The 17,165-nt window shown below is 54.6% G+C and overlaps 1 protein-coding gene across 6 annotated transcripts in view; it reads left to right on the forward strand.

Moving 5' to 3' along the window:
* The window catches only part of LOC133750315 (general transcription factor II-I repeat domain-containing protein 2B-like), a 58,305-nt gene that overhangs the window by 35,510 nt on the left and 5,630 nt on the right, over window positions 1-17,165 (forward strand). For 2 of the 6 annotated variants that reach the window (XM_062179855.1, XM_062179860.1), the window contains 7 exons: window positions 1,789-1,845; window positions 4,958-5,020; window positions 8,003-8,077; window positions 9,205-9,288; window positions 12,228-12,411; window positions 12,653-12,681; window positions 14,096-17,155. In XM_062179855.1, coding sequence (XP_062035839.1) covers window positions 1,789-1,845; window positions 4,958-5,020; window positions 8,003-8,077; window positions 9,205-9,288; window positions 12,228-12,411; window positions 12,653-12,681; window positions 14,096-15,708 — 2,105 coding nt within the window. In that variant the 3' untranslated portion in view covers window positions 15,709-17,155. Of the gene's footprint in view, window positions 1-1,788; window positions 1,846-4,957; window positions 5,021-8,002; window positions 8,078-9,204; window positions 9,289-12,227; window positions 12,412-12,652; window positions 12,682-14,095; window positions 17,156-17,165 lie in introns of those variants that run through there. The other 4 variants (XM_062179857.1, XM_062179856.1, XM_062179858.1 and 1 more) reach the window with 4 other exon arrangements.

The raw sequence follows: 17,165 nt of genomic DNA on the forward strand, positions 1-17,165 counted from the left end.
TGGGGGTGAACCAACGGAAGGAAGACCTTTCTCTCTGTCTCTCTCTCTCTCTCTCTCTCTCTCTCTGTCTATAGCTCTACCTGTCAAATAAATAAATAAACTCACATCAGGGAGGAACAGATGGACAGCACATAGACGTGATGTAATCTAAGCGTCACCAAAGCGTGTAATTCCTCCCATACCTAGCGGGAATCCCCAGACCACAGAGGGAAGACAGAGGCTCTGCACGTGACTGGTTTATCAGGGCAGCTCACATACGGGCATCCGGACGGGGCGGGGCGGAGGCCTGGTCGGAAGCTGCAGGGAGGTTTCCCAGGCAGGGCAGCAAAAGAGGAAAGATGCGGTCCATTGACGGATTGCACAGGGAGACAGGGTAGGAGCTTATTCCCCAGCGGGGTTTCACGTGGGTTCAGGAGCCAGCCTCGCAAGTGCCCTGCTGGTCTTCCTGGCCGTGTCTGGAAGGCTTGTGAGAGCGCTCGTGCCATTGTGGCCAGAGAGTGGCATCCGCGGGGCCAGCAGGTGGTCGGGGTCCCTTGGTGGGAGAGGGAAAGGTCCGAATGGAGGAGTGGGGTGGGTGTGGTGGTGCAGCAGGTTAAGCCGCCGCTTGGGCTGCTCCCATTCCACATTCAGGCACCTGCCTCAAGTCCTTGCTACTGCTCTTCCCATCCAGCTGCCAGCTAACGCGTCCTGGGAGGCAGGAGATGACGACCCACGTACTTGGGCCCCTGCCACCCACGTGGGAGACCTGGATGGAGTTCCTGGCTTTAGCCTGGCCCAGGTCTGGCTGTTGTGGGCATTTGAGGAGTGAACCAACAGATGGAAGACTTCTCTCTCTCTCTCTCTCTCTCTCTCTCTTCCTCTCTCTGTGTCAGTCTGTCTTTCAAATAAATAAACTTTAAAAAAAAAAAATGAGGAACAAGACCGTGGATGGTGTCACTGTGGTTTGTGGTACAGTGTCCTGAGCAGGACATGACACCATGTAGGCAGTGTTCTGGCCCAGAATGCAAAACCTGGCACTGCTGGGGGAGGAAATGTTAGGTGCCCCCGGAATGTGGGTGGGAACATGAGGAGGGGGGGGTCTCTGTTGTTTCAGAATGTCAGTGGGGTCGGGCATTTGACACAGCTCATCAAATTTTGCTTGGGATGCCTGCATCCCACAGCATACTCCCTGGGTTTGAGTCCCAGCTCTGCTTCCAGTCCAGCTTCTGCTAAGGCACACCCCAGGGAGGCAGTGGTGATGGCTCAAGCACATGGATCCCTATCACCCGCGTAGGAACTTGGATTGGGTTCCAGGCTCCTGGCTTCAGCCTGACCCAGCCCCAGCTATGGTGGCCATTTGGGGAGCAAACCAACAGATGAGAGGTCTCTGTCTCTGTCTCACTGCCATTCAAATAAATAAATGAAAAAAAAAAACAGAAATGAATTATGGTTCACTCGGGATGTGATCACGATACTGGTGTGGCCCTGAAGGAAGAGCGCCCCCATGTGTGGCTTGTACACACTGCAGCGCCTGTACGAGGAATTCCGTGGCTGGGATGGACTCAACTCCTGGTGGGCACGGGGGAGCAGGCACACATGGAACAGGGTTACACGGGCTGGCCTCATGGCACCTGCTCTCTGCTTTGGCATGCTTGGAAATTTCCAAAATAAAAAGGAAATAGGAAAGGATTATTTGCGTTTTGTTTCAGGGAGTAGAAGTATTTCCTGTGTAGGTGGGTGTTAAGTTGTGGTTTCTTTGTAAAATGTCCTTTGTCCCCTTTTGTTACTTGGTGTTTATTTTCTTTGCAGGGGGCCTCCATTCTTCTTCGGGCAATGAAGTAATGGAAATGGAATTACCAATGGAAGGTTAGAAACAGGAAGCGTCTTCTCTCTCCCTCTCCTGCTCTTGCTCTATCTCCTGTGTAGATTTTCCAGTTTCTTGCAGTGGACCCTGTATTCTGTTACACACCCATGTTTGAAATAAAGAACAAGACTTCGGGCACGCCTGCCTTCTAAGGAAACCAGTTGAGGTCTTGTCCTAAGAGTCAACAACATAGACTTCTTCTTCTTCTTTTTTTTTTTTAAAGATTATTTGAAAGTCAGAGTTACACAGAGAGAGGAGAGGCAGAGAGATAGAGAGGCCTTCCATTCGCTGGTTCACTCCCAGTTGGCCACAACAGCCAGAGCTGCGCTGATCTGAAGCCAGGAGCCAGGAACCTCTTCTGGGTCTCCCACGCAGGTGCAGGGGCCCAAGGATTTGAGCCATATTCTACTGCTTTCCCAGGCCACAGCAGAGAGCTGGACAGGAAGAGGAGCGGCCAGGACCCAAACTGGTGCCCATATGGGATGCCGGCACTGCAGGCAGAGGCTTAACCTATTACACCACAGCGCTGGCCTCTAAACCTGAACTCTTTTTTATTTTTTTATTTTTATTTTTTTTTTATTTTGACAGGCAGAGTGGACAGTGAGAGAGAGAGACAGAGAGAAAGGTCTTCCTTTGCCGTTGGTTCACCCTCCAATGGCCGCCGCGGTAGGCGCGCTGCTGCCGGCGCACCGCGCCGATCCAATGGCAGGAGCCAGGTGCTTCTCCTGGTCTCCCATGGGGTGCAGGGCCCAAGGACTTGGGCCATCCTCCACTGCCTTCCCGGGCCACAGCAGAGAGCTGGCCTGGAAGAGGGGCAACCGGGACAGAATCCGGCGCCCCAACCGGGACTAGAACCCGGTGTGCCGGCGCCACAAGGCAGAGGATTAGCCTAGTGAGCTGCGGCACTGGCCTAAACCTGAACTCTTAAAGGGGTTGATGTGTGCCTAACATCAGATTCATAAACGACCTTCCCTCTGCACACCCAGAGCCAGTTCACGGGGGGATAATGTTGCATTTAGGAGCTTTGTCTGTCTGAGACGGTACAAGTGCGGGACCAGACCCCGTGGGGATTTCCCCCTCCAAGTGCAGGCCGCTGGTCCGGGGTCATTTCCAGCTGTGGTTTTGATTGGCAGTGGGGTGGGGTCTGATGCGTTTTATTGTGAAACGTGACTCCAGCAGCCCCTGGAGCGATTGCATTGACATCTATTTTTCTCATCAACTCTCATATTAATGTAATATTGATACAAAGAACAGATCCAATGTAGTACCTAGATACCAGTCTAAGAATATAGCGATAGGGCTGGCATTGTGGTGTAGCAGGTGAAGCTGTCGCCTGCAATGCTGGCATCCCATATGGGCACTGGTTCGAGTCCCGGCTGCTCCACTTCCTATCTGGCTCCCTGGGAAAGCAGCAGAAGATGGCCCAAGTGCTTGAGCTCCTGCACCCACATGGGAGACCCTAAAGAAGCTCCTGGCTTTTGCCTGGCCCATCCCTGGCCCTTGTGACCATTTGAGAAGTGAACCAGTGGATGCAAGATCTCTCTCTCTGCCTCTCCTTCTCTAACTCCACCTTCAAATAAATTAAAAAAAAAAAAATCTTAAAAAAAAAAAAAAAGAGTCCTCATAAAAGGAGCTCTTGTCACCATCTACTTCCCATGGAAACCGGACACTGGGGGTCAGAGTGAGTCAGGGTGGGCTTCTCTGTGCCCATCTTCTTTTGTCTCTGTCTGATCAACTTCCACATCCTCTGCAGGCCACGCCCCCCACCAGGCAGGTGAGTGCCCAACTGCGCTTGCGCCGGTCTCCCGGTCTCCCGTATCCCGCAGGCGCTTCTGGGAGTGTGTGGTTCAGAATTCCCTGCATCCAACGCTGCTGTCCCACCTGCTTCAGTCCTAGCCCTGGAGCGAACTCCTTCCTCCTTTTCCTTAGTGAGAGCCAAGCTCCGGCATGCCCGGAACCGTCAGTCCCATGGTTGTGGCTCTTGTCTGCACTTGATCTTAGCCTAAAGGCCGGGAAGCGATGTGGTTCTTGTCTGAATTCATGGATAGCTGTTTGTTCCAGTGACGACTCGGTCTCAGGGACGTGAAAGTGAACAGGCCGAAGGTTTGAGGACTTACTGGGGGGTCTATCCAGTCACGGTGAGACATTTCCCGGAGGGCAGAGTCTTGCAGCCCGGCTGGGCACCGTGCACTGGGACACGTAGACCTCTATGGGACAGGGGTCTCAATGCCGCTGCCCACCCCTAGTCCTTGCTAAGAGCACATTTCTATGCTGTTGGCTGTATTCACGTGGTTAGGAATCAGATCGTCAGAATTTTTTTCCCTTTGTTTAAAGATTTATTTATTTGAGGCTGGCACCGTGGCTTAACAGGCTAATCCTCCACCTTGCGGCTCCGGCACACCGGGTTCTAGTCCCGGTTGGGGCACCAGATTCTGTCCCGGTTGCCCCTCTTACAGGCCAGCTCTCTGCTGTGGCCCGGGAAGGCAGTGGAGGGAGGATGGCCCAAGTGCTTGGGCCCTGCACCCGCATGGGAGACCAGGAGAAGCACCTGGCTCCTGGCTTCGGATCAGCGAGATGCGCCGGCCGCAGCGGCCATTGGAGGGTGAACCAACGGCAAAAAAGGAAGACCTTTCTCTCTATCTCTCTCTCTCTCACTATCCACTCTGCCTGTCCAAAAAAAAAAAAAAAAAGATTTATTTATTTGAAAGGCAGAGTGACAGAGAGAGAGAGAGATATCTTCCATCTACTGGTTCACTCCCCAAATGCCCACAACAGCCAGGGCTGGACCAGGCTGACGCCAGGAGCCTGGAACTCAATCCAGGTCTCCCACGTGGTATCGGGGACCCAAGCATTTGAACCGTCACCTGCTGCCTCCCATGGTGTGCATTAGCTAGGAGCTGGAATCAGGATAAGACCTAGAAGTCAAACCTGGGCTCTCCAATATCCGATATGGGCCTCCCAAGTGGTGCCTTAAACCATTACACCAGATGTCCACCTTGGATGCTATTTAAAAGGCCAGGACAGGCTCCTTTGGTGGGGGTGGAGCAGCAAGCTGCAGGCATATGAAGAGAATACTTAATAATGGAGGTCATTTTAGAATTTTTTTTTTTCAAGATTCTATTCAGCCGGTCCCTCCAGAAAGAAACAAGGACCCCGAAGCGGACGTGAAAATGGAAGGTCAGTGGCCTGGTCACAGTCACTTGGATTCTTTCCCAGAGCATTGTCATGGGCAGGAGGCGTTTGGTGGGTCTGGGTGCGTGCTACCGACTCCAGCCGCCCCTCCACTAGGACCCAGTGCTCGGGGCGTGGCAGGCAACGTAGCTACGCCATGCGAGCTTGCACTGGTCCCAGAGGGTCCACACTTCTCGGTACAAGGGAGGAAAGACGGAAGGGGGTGGATCAGGTGGGTGGTTTGCCTGCGTGGACCTGATTCCTCGATCGTGGTAAAGCCAATTGAGTTGATCGCAAAGTCTTCAGGGGAACACACAGTCCCCGTGGGTCCCCGTCCACCAGTGGCAATTCATAATCATTTATTTATTTATTTATTTGGAAGATAGACAGATACAGAGACCTCCCACCTACTGGTTCACTCCTCAAATTCCTGCAACTGCCAGGGCTGAGCCAAGCCCAAGGCAGGAGCCAGGAACTCCGTCCAGGTCTCCTATGTGGATGGCCAGGACCCAAGCACTTGAGCCATCATCTCCCAGCATGCACGCTAGCAGGAAGGTGGAACTGAGGATACAGCCAGGGCTTAACGCCAGGGAGTCCGATCAGGATGTGGGAGTCCCAAACAGCATCTTAACTCCCTTGCCAAACGCTCATGCCTGGTTTTATTATTTTTGAGAAATTTCTTATTGTCGTCAGTACTTTAAACCTCTCGGCTGCCGACCTGTCGAAGCAATGCTGCCTGTGGCTCCTGCACGCCCCTGACGGCGTCACCACCCCTTAGAGCCATCCCTGCAAAGGTGCCAGCAGTCACAGGTCTCTCTTCAAAAGGAGTTTTTTTGTTGTTGTTGTTGTTTTCCACAAAATCCAACATGTCCTGGAAAATGTGGCCTCCGTTTCTATCCTCGGGGTCTGCGCTGCTCTTCCTGTGGCCCCAACACCCTCATTCCTGTTGCCCGGTAAACACCCGTGACCTTGAACTACATCCAGCTCACTCCTGACAGAGGGAGGAGTTCCTGTTCAGCCAAAAGCCAAGGCCCGCTGCTCCAGAGCAGGGAACGCGGGGTTCGGGGTCACAGGTACTGCCCGCCCACTGTTGGTTGGTTGGCTGTTGTCGGCACCTGTCCTGCCCAGAAGTGCTGCCTGCTCCGCCACCTGGTTCTGCATGGAGTCGTGTTCAGCCTCCCCTGAGTTTCCAGTCATAGAGATCCCACCTTCCGTTTCCTGTCACCTCTTGGCCTGCAGACCCAAAACATCGAGCCCCACAGGAAAAAAATGCAAAGCAAAGTGCGAGACCACAGCGGACTTCGTTGCAAGGTGTTGGACTTGGATTCGGCTGAATTTATGTGGCACGGTTGACATGGCGATAATGCTTGAGGCTACCTTGTACTGCAAGATTTTCTGTTGATTAATAGGATGTTGTGTCTTTTGAATTTAATAGAGGGTTGTTTTTTTTTTTTTTAACAGATTTTTAAAAGTGTATTTATTTATTTGAAAGGCAGAGTTGGGAGAGAGAGAGAGAATGGTCTTCCATCCGCTGGTTCACTCCCCAAATGGCTGCAACAGCCGGGGCTGGGCCAGGCCAAAGCCTGGAGCCTAGAGCTTCATCCTGTTCTCCCACGTGGGTGCAGGGGTTCGAGCCCTTTGGCCATCTTCTGCTGCTTTCCCAGGTGCATTAGCAAGGAGCTAGTTGGAAAGTGGAACAGCCGGCACTTGTACCCCTGCCACACATGTGAGAGACCAGGATGCAGCTCCTGGCTCCTGGCTTCAGCCTGGCCCAGCCCTGGCTGTCATGGATATTTTGGGGAGTGAACCAGCAAATGGAAGAGCTGTGTCTCTCTGTCACTCTGCCTTTCAAAGAAATAAATTTTTTTTAAGAAAAAAAAAGGTTATGTTATTCAAAACACTTACAAGCTAGTATGTCTTATGTGTTTGGTTTGCCATCTGTACACTTGTGTAAGATCACACATGTCCGAGCATTAGAACAGGCACTCCTTATCCACGGGGCGTAGGTCCCAGGACCCCCAGCGGGTGCCAGAAACCACAGAGTACTTCCTATATGGCCATGCCCATGATATAGTTCCACTTATACACTAGGCACAGAGACTAACAGCCGTGCCTCATGAGAAAACAGAGCGACTGTAGTCTCTCCCTCTAGATACCCTTGCCCTCCTTGTGATGACGTGGGAGGGCGCAGGTGCACGACATGGCACCAGCTCCTCCCCCAGGGCTGCTGGAACACAAGCCCTTCCCCGAGGCCACAGCTCCCCCCTCCCATAGCTGAGATTCCACTGCACACTAAAGGGGCGGGGCATCCGTGAAGATCCACCAAAGGGGTGGTTCCCCGCCAGGGAGGCTCATAGTCTCACTGTCTCAGAGCCACACATGCCCTAAAACTGAGGAGTTGTTTTCTTTCTGGAACTTTCCATGCAACAGTTTCAGACCACAGGCAACCGAGACCGTGAACAGTGAAATCCTGGATAAAAGGGTGATACGCTATGCACGTGGGGACCTCCCTCTGTCCTGCCTTTTAAATAAATGTTGGAACGTTTTTAAATTTTTTTAAAGATTTATTTATTTAAAGAGTTAGAGAGAGAGAGGTCTTCCATCCTGTGGTTCACTCCCCAGATGGCCGCAATGGCCGGAGCTGTGCCGATCCAAAGCCAGGAGCCAGGAGCTTCTTCCTGGTCTCCCACACAGGTGCAGGAGCCTAAGGACTTGGGCCTTCTTCTACTGCTTTCCCAGGCCATAGCAGAGAGCTGGATCAGAAGTGGAGCAGCCAGGACTAGCACCGGTGCCCATATGGGATGCCGGCGCTTCAGGCCAGGACGTTAACCCACTGCACCACAGCGCTGGCCCCTAAATTTTTTTTTTTTAATTCAGTCTGGACTTCTAATCAGGGTGACACCTGCCCTGTTTAGAGGAGAGTCGGCCTCGTGTTCTGTGGCTTCTGACCCTCGCGCTCTTGTCTCACCTCCGCTTTGTTTTCCGCAGACATGCACTCATCCGGCGTTGCAGGTTCCACAGCAGGTGTGGAAGAGCTGAACATTGTTCAGGTCCCTGTCCCAGGTATGGACGCTCCATGCGGCTTTGTCGTAATAGGTCCCTGTCCCAGGTGTGGACGCTCCGTGCGGCTTTGTCGTAATAGGTCCCTGTCCCAGGTGTGGACGCTCCGTGCGGCTTTGTCGTAATAGGTCCCTGTCCCAGGTGTGGACGCTCCGTGCGGCTTTGTCGTAATAGGTCCCTGTCCCAGGTATAGACACTCCGTGCAGCTTTGTCGTAATAGGTCCCTGTCCCAGGTGTGGACGCTCCGTGCGGCTTTGTCGTAATTCGTGACGTTCCAGAGCCCAGCGTACACATTTTCCCTTCTGACCGAAGCGTTTCACGACATGGAGCTGGCTTTTGCCTCGTCTGTCCTGACAACAAAGGGAGAGCAATGCAAAAACACAAAACAGCCTGCAGCTTGCCGTTCACTAAATATCTCACTACTGTCAGGCGCCGCTCGTCAGATAGACTGCTTCTGCTGGCCACACGAGAGCATCTGTCTGGGAGATGCCGGCGGCCGGACAATTGGAACTGGGGCCACGGGGGTGAAGTTCATTTGCTGCCCGTCATGAAGTAGTCTCCTTTTCCACCTGTGTGAGTGTGGAAACTCATCTGGAAAGACGGAAAAGAATCCAGGCACAGAGATCATTCGGGGAAGGAAGCAGAGCTCAGGGTGGGGGAGGTGGGAGACGTTTCCACACGTTGCCTTATGCCTCTGGGGGTTGGAACCATGTGTTTGCTTTAGCTACTCAAGATCCAATAGAATCAGATTTCTTCAAGTGCTGGAAACTATCCCCACCTAACTCATTTCCTTTACTTGTCGTATTGCGTGGGCTAAGATTCCTACCGTGGTGCCATGGACGTCCTTGTGTTGCGGGATCTTGAAAAGGTTCCCTAAGGTGGCGTGAAGTATGCCTGTCTGGGGCCATCGTTTGGAAAATTCTCTGTCGTGTACAATGGCTTCCCCTTGCAAATTTCCAAAACACTTTATTAGAGTAAACTGAAAGAGAAGCCAGGTAACCTACCTTCCCATTGCTATGAGCATTTCTTCCAACAGCTTTGTTTTTGCTTTTTTTTTTGTTTTTTTGTTTTGGGTGGGGGGTGGAGGCGCATTAATAATCCTGGTTTGTTTATTTGTTTCATTATTTTAGACAATGAGAAACAGAGAGTGTCAAGCATCGAAAAGATTAAACAGCTAAGAGAACAAGTCAATGACCTGTTTAGCCGAAAATTTGGTAAGTTTCTGTATTGTCACGTATTCAGAATTTATATACCTGAAATTAAAAAAAAAAAGATTTATTTATTTGAAAGGTAGAGTTAGAGAGAGAGGGAGAGACAGAGAAAGATCTTCAATCCACTGTTCACTCCCCAGATGGCCACAACAGCCAGGGCTGGGCTAGGCTAGGCTAGGTGGCGGCTTTACCCACGACACAACCTGGCCTTGAAACATTTTTTTAGCAAAAAGTATTTCATAGGGCTGGGGCTGTGGCATAGCAGGTAAAGTCACCACCTACAGCACCGGCATCCCCTATGGGTACCAGTGCTGCTCCACTTCCAATCCGCTCCCTGCCAATGCATGTGGGAAAGCAGTGGAAGATGGCCCAAGTGTTTGGACCCCTGCACCCAGATGAAGCTCCTGGCTCCTGGCTTCAGCCTAGCCCAGCCCAGCCATTGCAACAAATTAGGGAGTGAACCAGCAGATGGAAAATCAGTATCTCTCTCTTTCTCTCCCCCACCCCTTTTTCTCTCTAACTGTACCTTTCAAATAAAATAAATCTTTAAAAAATAAATTTAAGTTTTAAAAAGCACATTTCATTTAAAATTTTTTATTGTATTTATTTGAAAGCCAGAGCGAGGGACAAATACCCTTCCTATCTGCTGGTGCCCTGCCCAGATACCCAATCCAGCCAGGGCTGAGCCAGGCCAAAGCCAGGAGCCAGGAACTCCATCTGTGTCTCCCTGGTGGATGTCAAGGACCCAGTACCTGAGCCATCAATGGCTGCCTCCCAAGATGCACATCAGCAGGAGCGGGGCCAGGATTCAAACCCAGGCACTCGGGTGTGCAAGTGGGTGCCCCGAGCAGCATCTTCAACACCACCCCAGTCGTGATCAACATTAGTGTACATTTTTACTAAATAGATTTTACATGGAAACACTAATAATAATAATAATAGCTATCTTAGACTTATTAAGTTCTTGTCGGAGGCCACCCGACAAACCACACGGCGACACGCAGCACTCAGTCAATTCATCACCACGTTTATTGCCTCATCGAGTTCCAGGCCAAAGTAGGGGGCCCGGCGAGAGGGACTGAAGGCAGTCTCCCTGAAGAAACTCTTCAGCCTCCAGCCCCGAGCACACAGAAAGACAAGGTTCTATACCCCAGACCCCATACAGAGAACATTCATTGTGTGCAATCATGCATAGCACAGGAACAGAGCAAGTTTACAAAGTAGCAATGGTCAGGGTACAAGCTCTGCAGATAGAGCAAAGAACATCATAGACCTTCATCAGAAGTCACATCCTGCCTGCAGGAATGTGGGATGAAAAATCTTGTGCCTTCGGCCATCAGGACAATAAATGCAGGAAACAGGATTAGATAAGGGACAGCCTCAGCCTGCTGCATCTCATGTCGGGCCAGGGCCACTGGCCCCGACAAGTTCTTACCTTGGATGAGTATTATTTTTTGTGCCCGGTGTGTGGCTCAATCATTTAATCCTCACAAACGCCTTCCAGGATGATATTATGGTCATTTCTACCAGGGTCCTTCATAAAGCATGTGGATAAATGGAATTAAAAGTAACTGTATTGGGGCCGGCGCTGTGGCATAGCAAGTAAAGCTGCCACCTATGGTGCTGGCATCCTGTGTGGGCGCTGGCGAGTCCCGGCTGCTCCACTTCCAATCCAGCTCTCTGCTGTGGCCTGGGAAAGCAGTGGAAGATGGCTCAAGTGCTTGGGCCCCTGCATCCATGTGGGAGACCCAGAAGAAGCTCCTGGCTCCTGGCTTCGGATCAGCCCAGCTCTGTCTGGTTTTTGCCATTTAGAGAGTGAGTCAGCAGACAGAAGCACTGTCTCTCTCTCTCCCTCTCTCTCTCTCTCCCTCTCCCTCCCCCCCTAATTCTGCCTTTCAAATAATTCTCTTTTTTTTTTTTTTTTAAGTTATTTTGGTGCAGAAATTTTTGAAATTGGCCGGCGCCGTGGGTTAACAGGCTAATCCTCCACCTTGCGGCGCCTGAACAATGGGTTCTAGTCCCGGTTGGGGCGCCGGATTCTATCCTGGTTGCCCCTCTTCCAGGCCAGCTCTCTGCTATGGCCCGGGAAGGCAGTGGAGGATGGCCCAAGTGCTTGGGCCCTGCACCCGCATGGGAGACCAGGAGAAGCACCTGGCTCCTGGCTTCAGATCAGCGAGATGCGCCGGCCGCAGCGGCCACTGGAGGGTGAACCAGCGGCAAAAAGGAAGACCTTTCTCTCTGTCTCTCTCTCTCTCTCACTATCCACTCTACCTGTAAAAAAAAAAAAAAAAAAAAAAGAAAAAGAAATTTTTGAAATCCACACATTTCCATGAACTTTCCAAAAACGCTCCTCTGCATGGATTTCCAATGTAGTTTGCACCAGAATAAAGCTACCTTTTGATTCCATTCTCCATGAGCTTTCTAGAGTCCTCTGGCACTTCATGGATGGAGACACTGGTGCCTGCTTGACTCACACCAGTGTCAAGTCTGTAAGTTGATTTTTTAATTTTTTTTCACACATCATTGGACTGCTGAGAATGGAGTAATAAATAACAGGAGGTTCCCAGGGTTGTCGTGGCCCGTGAGCGATTTTAAAATCTTGGTGTCAGAGATGAGTTGTGTGACAGGTGTTTGGGACAACCACCAGGGTGCTGGCTGAGATACCCACATCCCATATCCGAGTGCCTGGGTTCTGATTCCAGGGTTCTGATACGCACCCTGGGAGGCAGCAGGTGTTTGGGAATCGCCCTGCCACCCACGTGGGAGACCCAGATGGAGCTCCCAGCCCTGGCTGTCGTAGGCATCTGGGGAGCGAACCAGCCCATGGGAGACCTCTCTGTGTCTGTCTGTGTCTCTCTGTCTCTCACATAAACGCAACGACTTCAGAAAGACCAGGCGTGGCTTGGGGCAAGCAGGTGAGAAACTCCACTGTCTCATCACAGGTGAAGCGATCGGTGTGGATTTTCCCGTGAAGGTCCCCTACAGGAAGATCACCTTCAACCCAGGCTGTGTGGTGATTGACGGCATGCCCCCGGGGGTGGTGTTCAAAGCCCCCGGCTACCTGGAGATCAGCTCCATGCGGAGGATCTTGGATGCCGCCGAGTTCATCAAGTTCACGGTCATCAGGTGAGTGAGTGGTGAGCAGCGCCCGCTCAGCCAGGAGAACCAAGCCGGTGGGCTCAGGGCAGCTGGCCCCAGCAGGTGGGTCCCCCCCACCCCAGGGTCCCTGCCGTCCCGCTCACTGTATCGCCCCCTACTGCTGAGGGTGGGTCCCTGCTCCCTTTCCGTGGTGCCCACTGTACCCGGCACAGAGGTGCCACTCAGCACCTAGCACTGCACTCACTCACCCATGTCTCTCTCCCTGCAGGCCGCTGCCCGGACTTGAACTGAGTAATGGTGAGTGTCGCGTGCAGGGAGAGCCCCCCAGCCCCCCAGCACCATCCCCAGCCCCAAAGGGGTCCCGCTTCTGGAGCCCGGGAGCAAAGTGCACGTGCGGCCCTCTGTCTGAACTTGGCCTTCTCCATCGCCTGTACGATAGTCTGATGACGCTGGCAGCCACCGCACAGCCACAGTCACGGTGTATGAGTTTGGTCGATGGTGCCTGCCTGGCCACCCAGCATACATGGCACCCTCACCTGTGACTTCACCTCTTCTCCCCACACCTGCCCCACCACACCCCCAACCGGTTCTTTTCATCGTATTTTCTGGGAGAGGCAAAGAAAGAGAGAAAGCTCGCTTCCACTTGTTCACTCCCAGGTGCCTGCAAAGACTAGGGGGTAGGCCAAAGCCAAAGGTGGGAGCCGGGAACTCGACCCTGATCTCCCACTGGGGAACAGGGACCCAAGAACCTGAGCCATGCTCTGCCACTTGCCAGCGTGTGCGTTGGCAGGAAGCTGGAGGTAGAGCCACAGCCCGGCCCTCTGGTACGGGGTGTGGGTGTCTAGGCTAAATGCCCAAGCCGACTTCCCCGGCTGGGGCTCCCAGCAGCCCTGCAGTGCTGGGGTTGAGATCTCCCGGGGCTGAGCACCCTGCTTGCTAAGTGTTTTCAATGTCCGAACCCAACACGGCCCTTAGGAGAGGGCAGGTGAGCCCGGCGCCGAATGGCCATGCCCGCTGGAGTTGGAGCCACTGGGGAGCCTCCTGCTTGACAGTTTGAAGACCAAAGTGTTGTTTGGAAATGCCCGTGCAATGACCGGTTTGGGTATTTAGGGCTTTTATCAAACCCACTTGAGTCGCGTGTGCAGCTCAGTGTTGCGTCGCCAGCTCGGTTTCAGCCTTGCACAACTGCCCCCACCCCGGTCTTACGGCCTTGTCCGTCCCCACCCTGGAGGAGGAGGAGGAAGCCTCCTTCCCACTGTCAGTCACTTCCCGTTCCCGCCCCTGTCTCCTGGCAACCACTGGTTGACGCTCTGTCTCCAGATTCCCCAGCGTTTTCTGAAGTCCACTTCTGTATCTGTTCTCCGGGAGCACCTTGTTTACCCGCACGCTTCTTTAAATTTGAGACCCCGCTGCCCCCCACCCCCCCATGTGCCACGCCTCCCCCCCTGGTGTGCCACGCCTCCCCCCCCCCGTGTGCCACGCCCTCCCAGCCCAGCTGCCACACCCCTTCCTAGCCACACCTCCTCCCCACTTAGCCACGCCTCTCCTCGCCCAGCCCATTCAGGGCGCTCCCTAGCCACGCCCCTCTCCGCCCAAAGCCACACCCCTCCGTAGCCACACCCACCACACCTCGCCACGCCCCACCCTGCAGCCCCCTGGATTTCGCTCCCGGGGCCTTGGCTGTGTCCTCACCCCGTGTCTCTCTCCCAAGTGGGGAAGCGGAAGATCGACCAGGAGGGCCGCGTGTTCCAGGAGAAGTGGGAGCGGGCGTACTTCTTCGTGGAGGTGCAGAACATGCCCACGTGTCTGATCTGCAAGCAGAGCATGTCGGTGTCCAAGGAGTACAACCTGCGGCGCCACTACCAGACCAATCACAGCGAGCTCTACGACCAGTACACGGAGCAGACGCGCGACGCCAAGCTGCGCGAGCTCAAGAGAGGGCTGCGCCGGGGGCTGCGCCAGTACCTGCTGGGGGCGCCCGAGGCCGCGGGGCCGGCCGGGGCCGGGGTCGGGGCCGGCGGGGCGGGGGTGCCGCCGGCGCCGCCCGCCGAGGACCTGGCTGGCGGCCTGTGGGAGAAGCTACGCGAGAAGATCCGGGCGTCCGTGGCCTACTCCATCGCCATCGACGAGATCACGGACATCAACAACACCCCGCAGGTGGCCCTGTTCATCCGTGGCGTGGACGAGAACCTGGAGGCCTCGGAGGAGCTGCTGGACACGGTGCCCGTGACCGGCAGCAGGTCGGCGCAGGAGACGTTCACGCGCGTGGAGAAGAGCCTGAAGAAGTTCAACATCGACTGGTCCAAACTGGTGAGTGTGGCGTCCACGGGCACACCGGCCATGGTGGACGCCAGCAACGGGCTGGTCACCAAGCTGCGGTCCAAGGTGGCCGCGAGCCGCGGAGGGGGCCCTGAGCTGAAGTCCGTGTGTTGCATCATCCACCCGGAGTCGCTGTGCGCACACAAGCTGCAGATGGACCACGTCATGGAGGTGGTGGTGAGCTCGGTGAACTGGATCTGCTCTCGGGGCCTGAACCACGGCGCCTTCACCACCCTCCTCTACGAGCTGGACAGCCAGTACGGCAGCCTGCTCTACTACACCGGTATCAAATGGCTCAGCCGCGGGCTGGTGCTCAAGCGGTTCTTCGAGTCCCTGGAAGACATCGACTCCTTCATGTCGTCCCGCGGCAAGCCGCTGCCCCAGCTGAGCTCCGGGGACTGGATCAGAGACCTGGCCTTCCTGGTGGACGTGACCACGCACCTCAACACACTGAGCCTGGCCCTGCAGGGCCACTCGCAGCTCGTCACGCAGATGTACGACCTCATCCGGGCCTTCCTGGCCAAGCTGTGCCTGTGGGAGACGCACCTGGCCCGGAACAACCTGGCCCACTTCCCCACGCTGAAGTCGGTGTCCAGGAGCGAGCGCGACGGGCTGAGCTACCTGCCCAAGATCGCCGAGCTGAAGGCAGAGTTCCAGACCCGGCTGGCCGACTTCCAGCAGTGCGAGAGCGAGCTGGCCCTGTTCCGCGCGCCCTTCTCGGTGACGGTGGACTGCGTGCGGGAGGACCTGCAGCTGGAGGTCATCGACCTGCAGTGCAACACCCTGCTCAAGGCCACGTACGACAAGGTGGGGGTGCCCGAGTTCTACAGGCACCTGTGCAGCAGCTACCCGAGGCTCCGGGCCCACTGTGCCAAGGTCCTCTCCATGTTCGGGAGCACCCACATCTGCGAGCAGCTCTTCGCCATCATGAAACTGAGTAAGACGGAGTACTGCTCCCAGCTCAAGACGGCACCCTGGGACTCCGTGCTCCACGTGGCCACGTAAGGTAGGACGCCCAGCCCCGCGTGGCGGGACCCGGGCCTCGGATCGCAAAAGGAGAAAATTCACTACGAGGTGGCCCCATGACTACTTTTGTTTTATTTTTTTTTGACAGGCAGAGTGGAGAGTGAGAGAGAGAGACAGAGAGAAAGGTCTTCCTTTTTGCCTTTGGTTCACCCTCCAGTGGCCGCTGCGGCCGGCGCATCTCACTGATCCGAAGCCAGGAGCCAGGTGCTTCTCCTGGTCTTCCATGAGGGTGCAGGGCCCAAGGACTAGGGCCATCCTCCACTGCCTTCCCGGGCCACAGCAGAGAGCTGGCCTGGAAGAGGGGCAACCGGGATAGAATCTGGTGCCCCAACTGGGACTAGAACCCGGTGTGCCAGTGCCGCAAGGCGGAGGATTAGCCTATTGAGACACGGCACCGGCCCCACGCCTACTTTTGTTTGTTAATGTTTCCCCACTTGGAAATATTATGTGCGGTACCAGGCCCATCTGTGTGACGCGTCATGCCTCCTCGTAGTTCAGTAAACACCCAGAGAGGTTTAGTTGTTTCTCCACAAGGTGACAGCCTTGTGCTCAGCCTGTTCCGGTCTTCCGTGTCACCTACCTGAGCCCCAGGGGCTCTGGACGTCCAGAAGTGTCAGTCAGCAGAGAAGCAGACACGTGTGTGTGTGTGTATGTGTGTCCCTTGACGGCTGTGTGTGCCCACGTATGCCCCTCCCCTGTTCTCTCGGGGTCCCGTGCACGTTCTAGCGTGTGGCAAGTCTGACCGGAATCGGTTGGCCGTGAGTCACACATGGTATCCCTGTATTACCTGTCTCCCCCTTTACGGGAAACTGGAAGGAACCCCAGCCTAAAATAGAAAACCCCCAAAACAAGTAACCTAGGCTACAAAACACAGAGTAAGTGGAGGCCGAGGTTCTCTTTAGGAAAACAAAACAAGGGGCCGGCACTGTGGTGTGGAGGGTTAACGCCCTGGCCTGGGAGCCTGCATCGCATGTGGGCGCCAGTTCAAGACCCGGCTGCTCCACTTCCTATCCAGCTCCCTGCTGTGGCCTGAAAGAAGTAGAAGATGGCCCAAGTGCTTGGACCGCTGCACCCATGTGGGAGACCCAGAAGAAGCTCCTGGCTCCTGGCTTTGGATCAGCGCGGCTCCAGCCGTTGCGGCCAACTGGGGAGTGAACCAACGGATGGAAGACCTCTCTCTCTCTCTTTCTCTGCTTCTCCTTCTCTCTCTGTGTAACTCTGACTTTCATATTAAAAAAAAAAAAAAAAAGCAGCAGCTGGGTCACACGCGGGGGCAGGGCTGCCGAACTGCAGCCGCCTACACGTGACCCAGCCACTGATTCCAGACGCAGGCGCCCCCAGCAGCAGCTCTGCCCACGGCACCACAGCGCCCACCCCTCAGCCTCTTGGCATTATCTTCAGCTTGGAGGATAAACAACACCCTGAATGATGCTGCC

Source organism: Lepus europaeus, chromosome 21 (genome assembly GCF_033115175.1).
Source record: "Lepus europaeus isolate LE1 chromosome 21, mLepTim1.pri, whole genome shotgun sequence".
Lineage (NCBI taxonomy): Eukaryota > Metazoa > Chordata > Mammalia > Lagomorpha > Leporidae > Lepus > Lepus europaeus.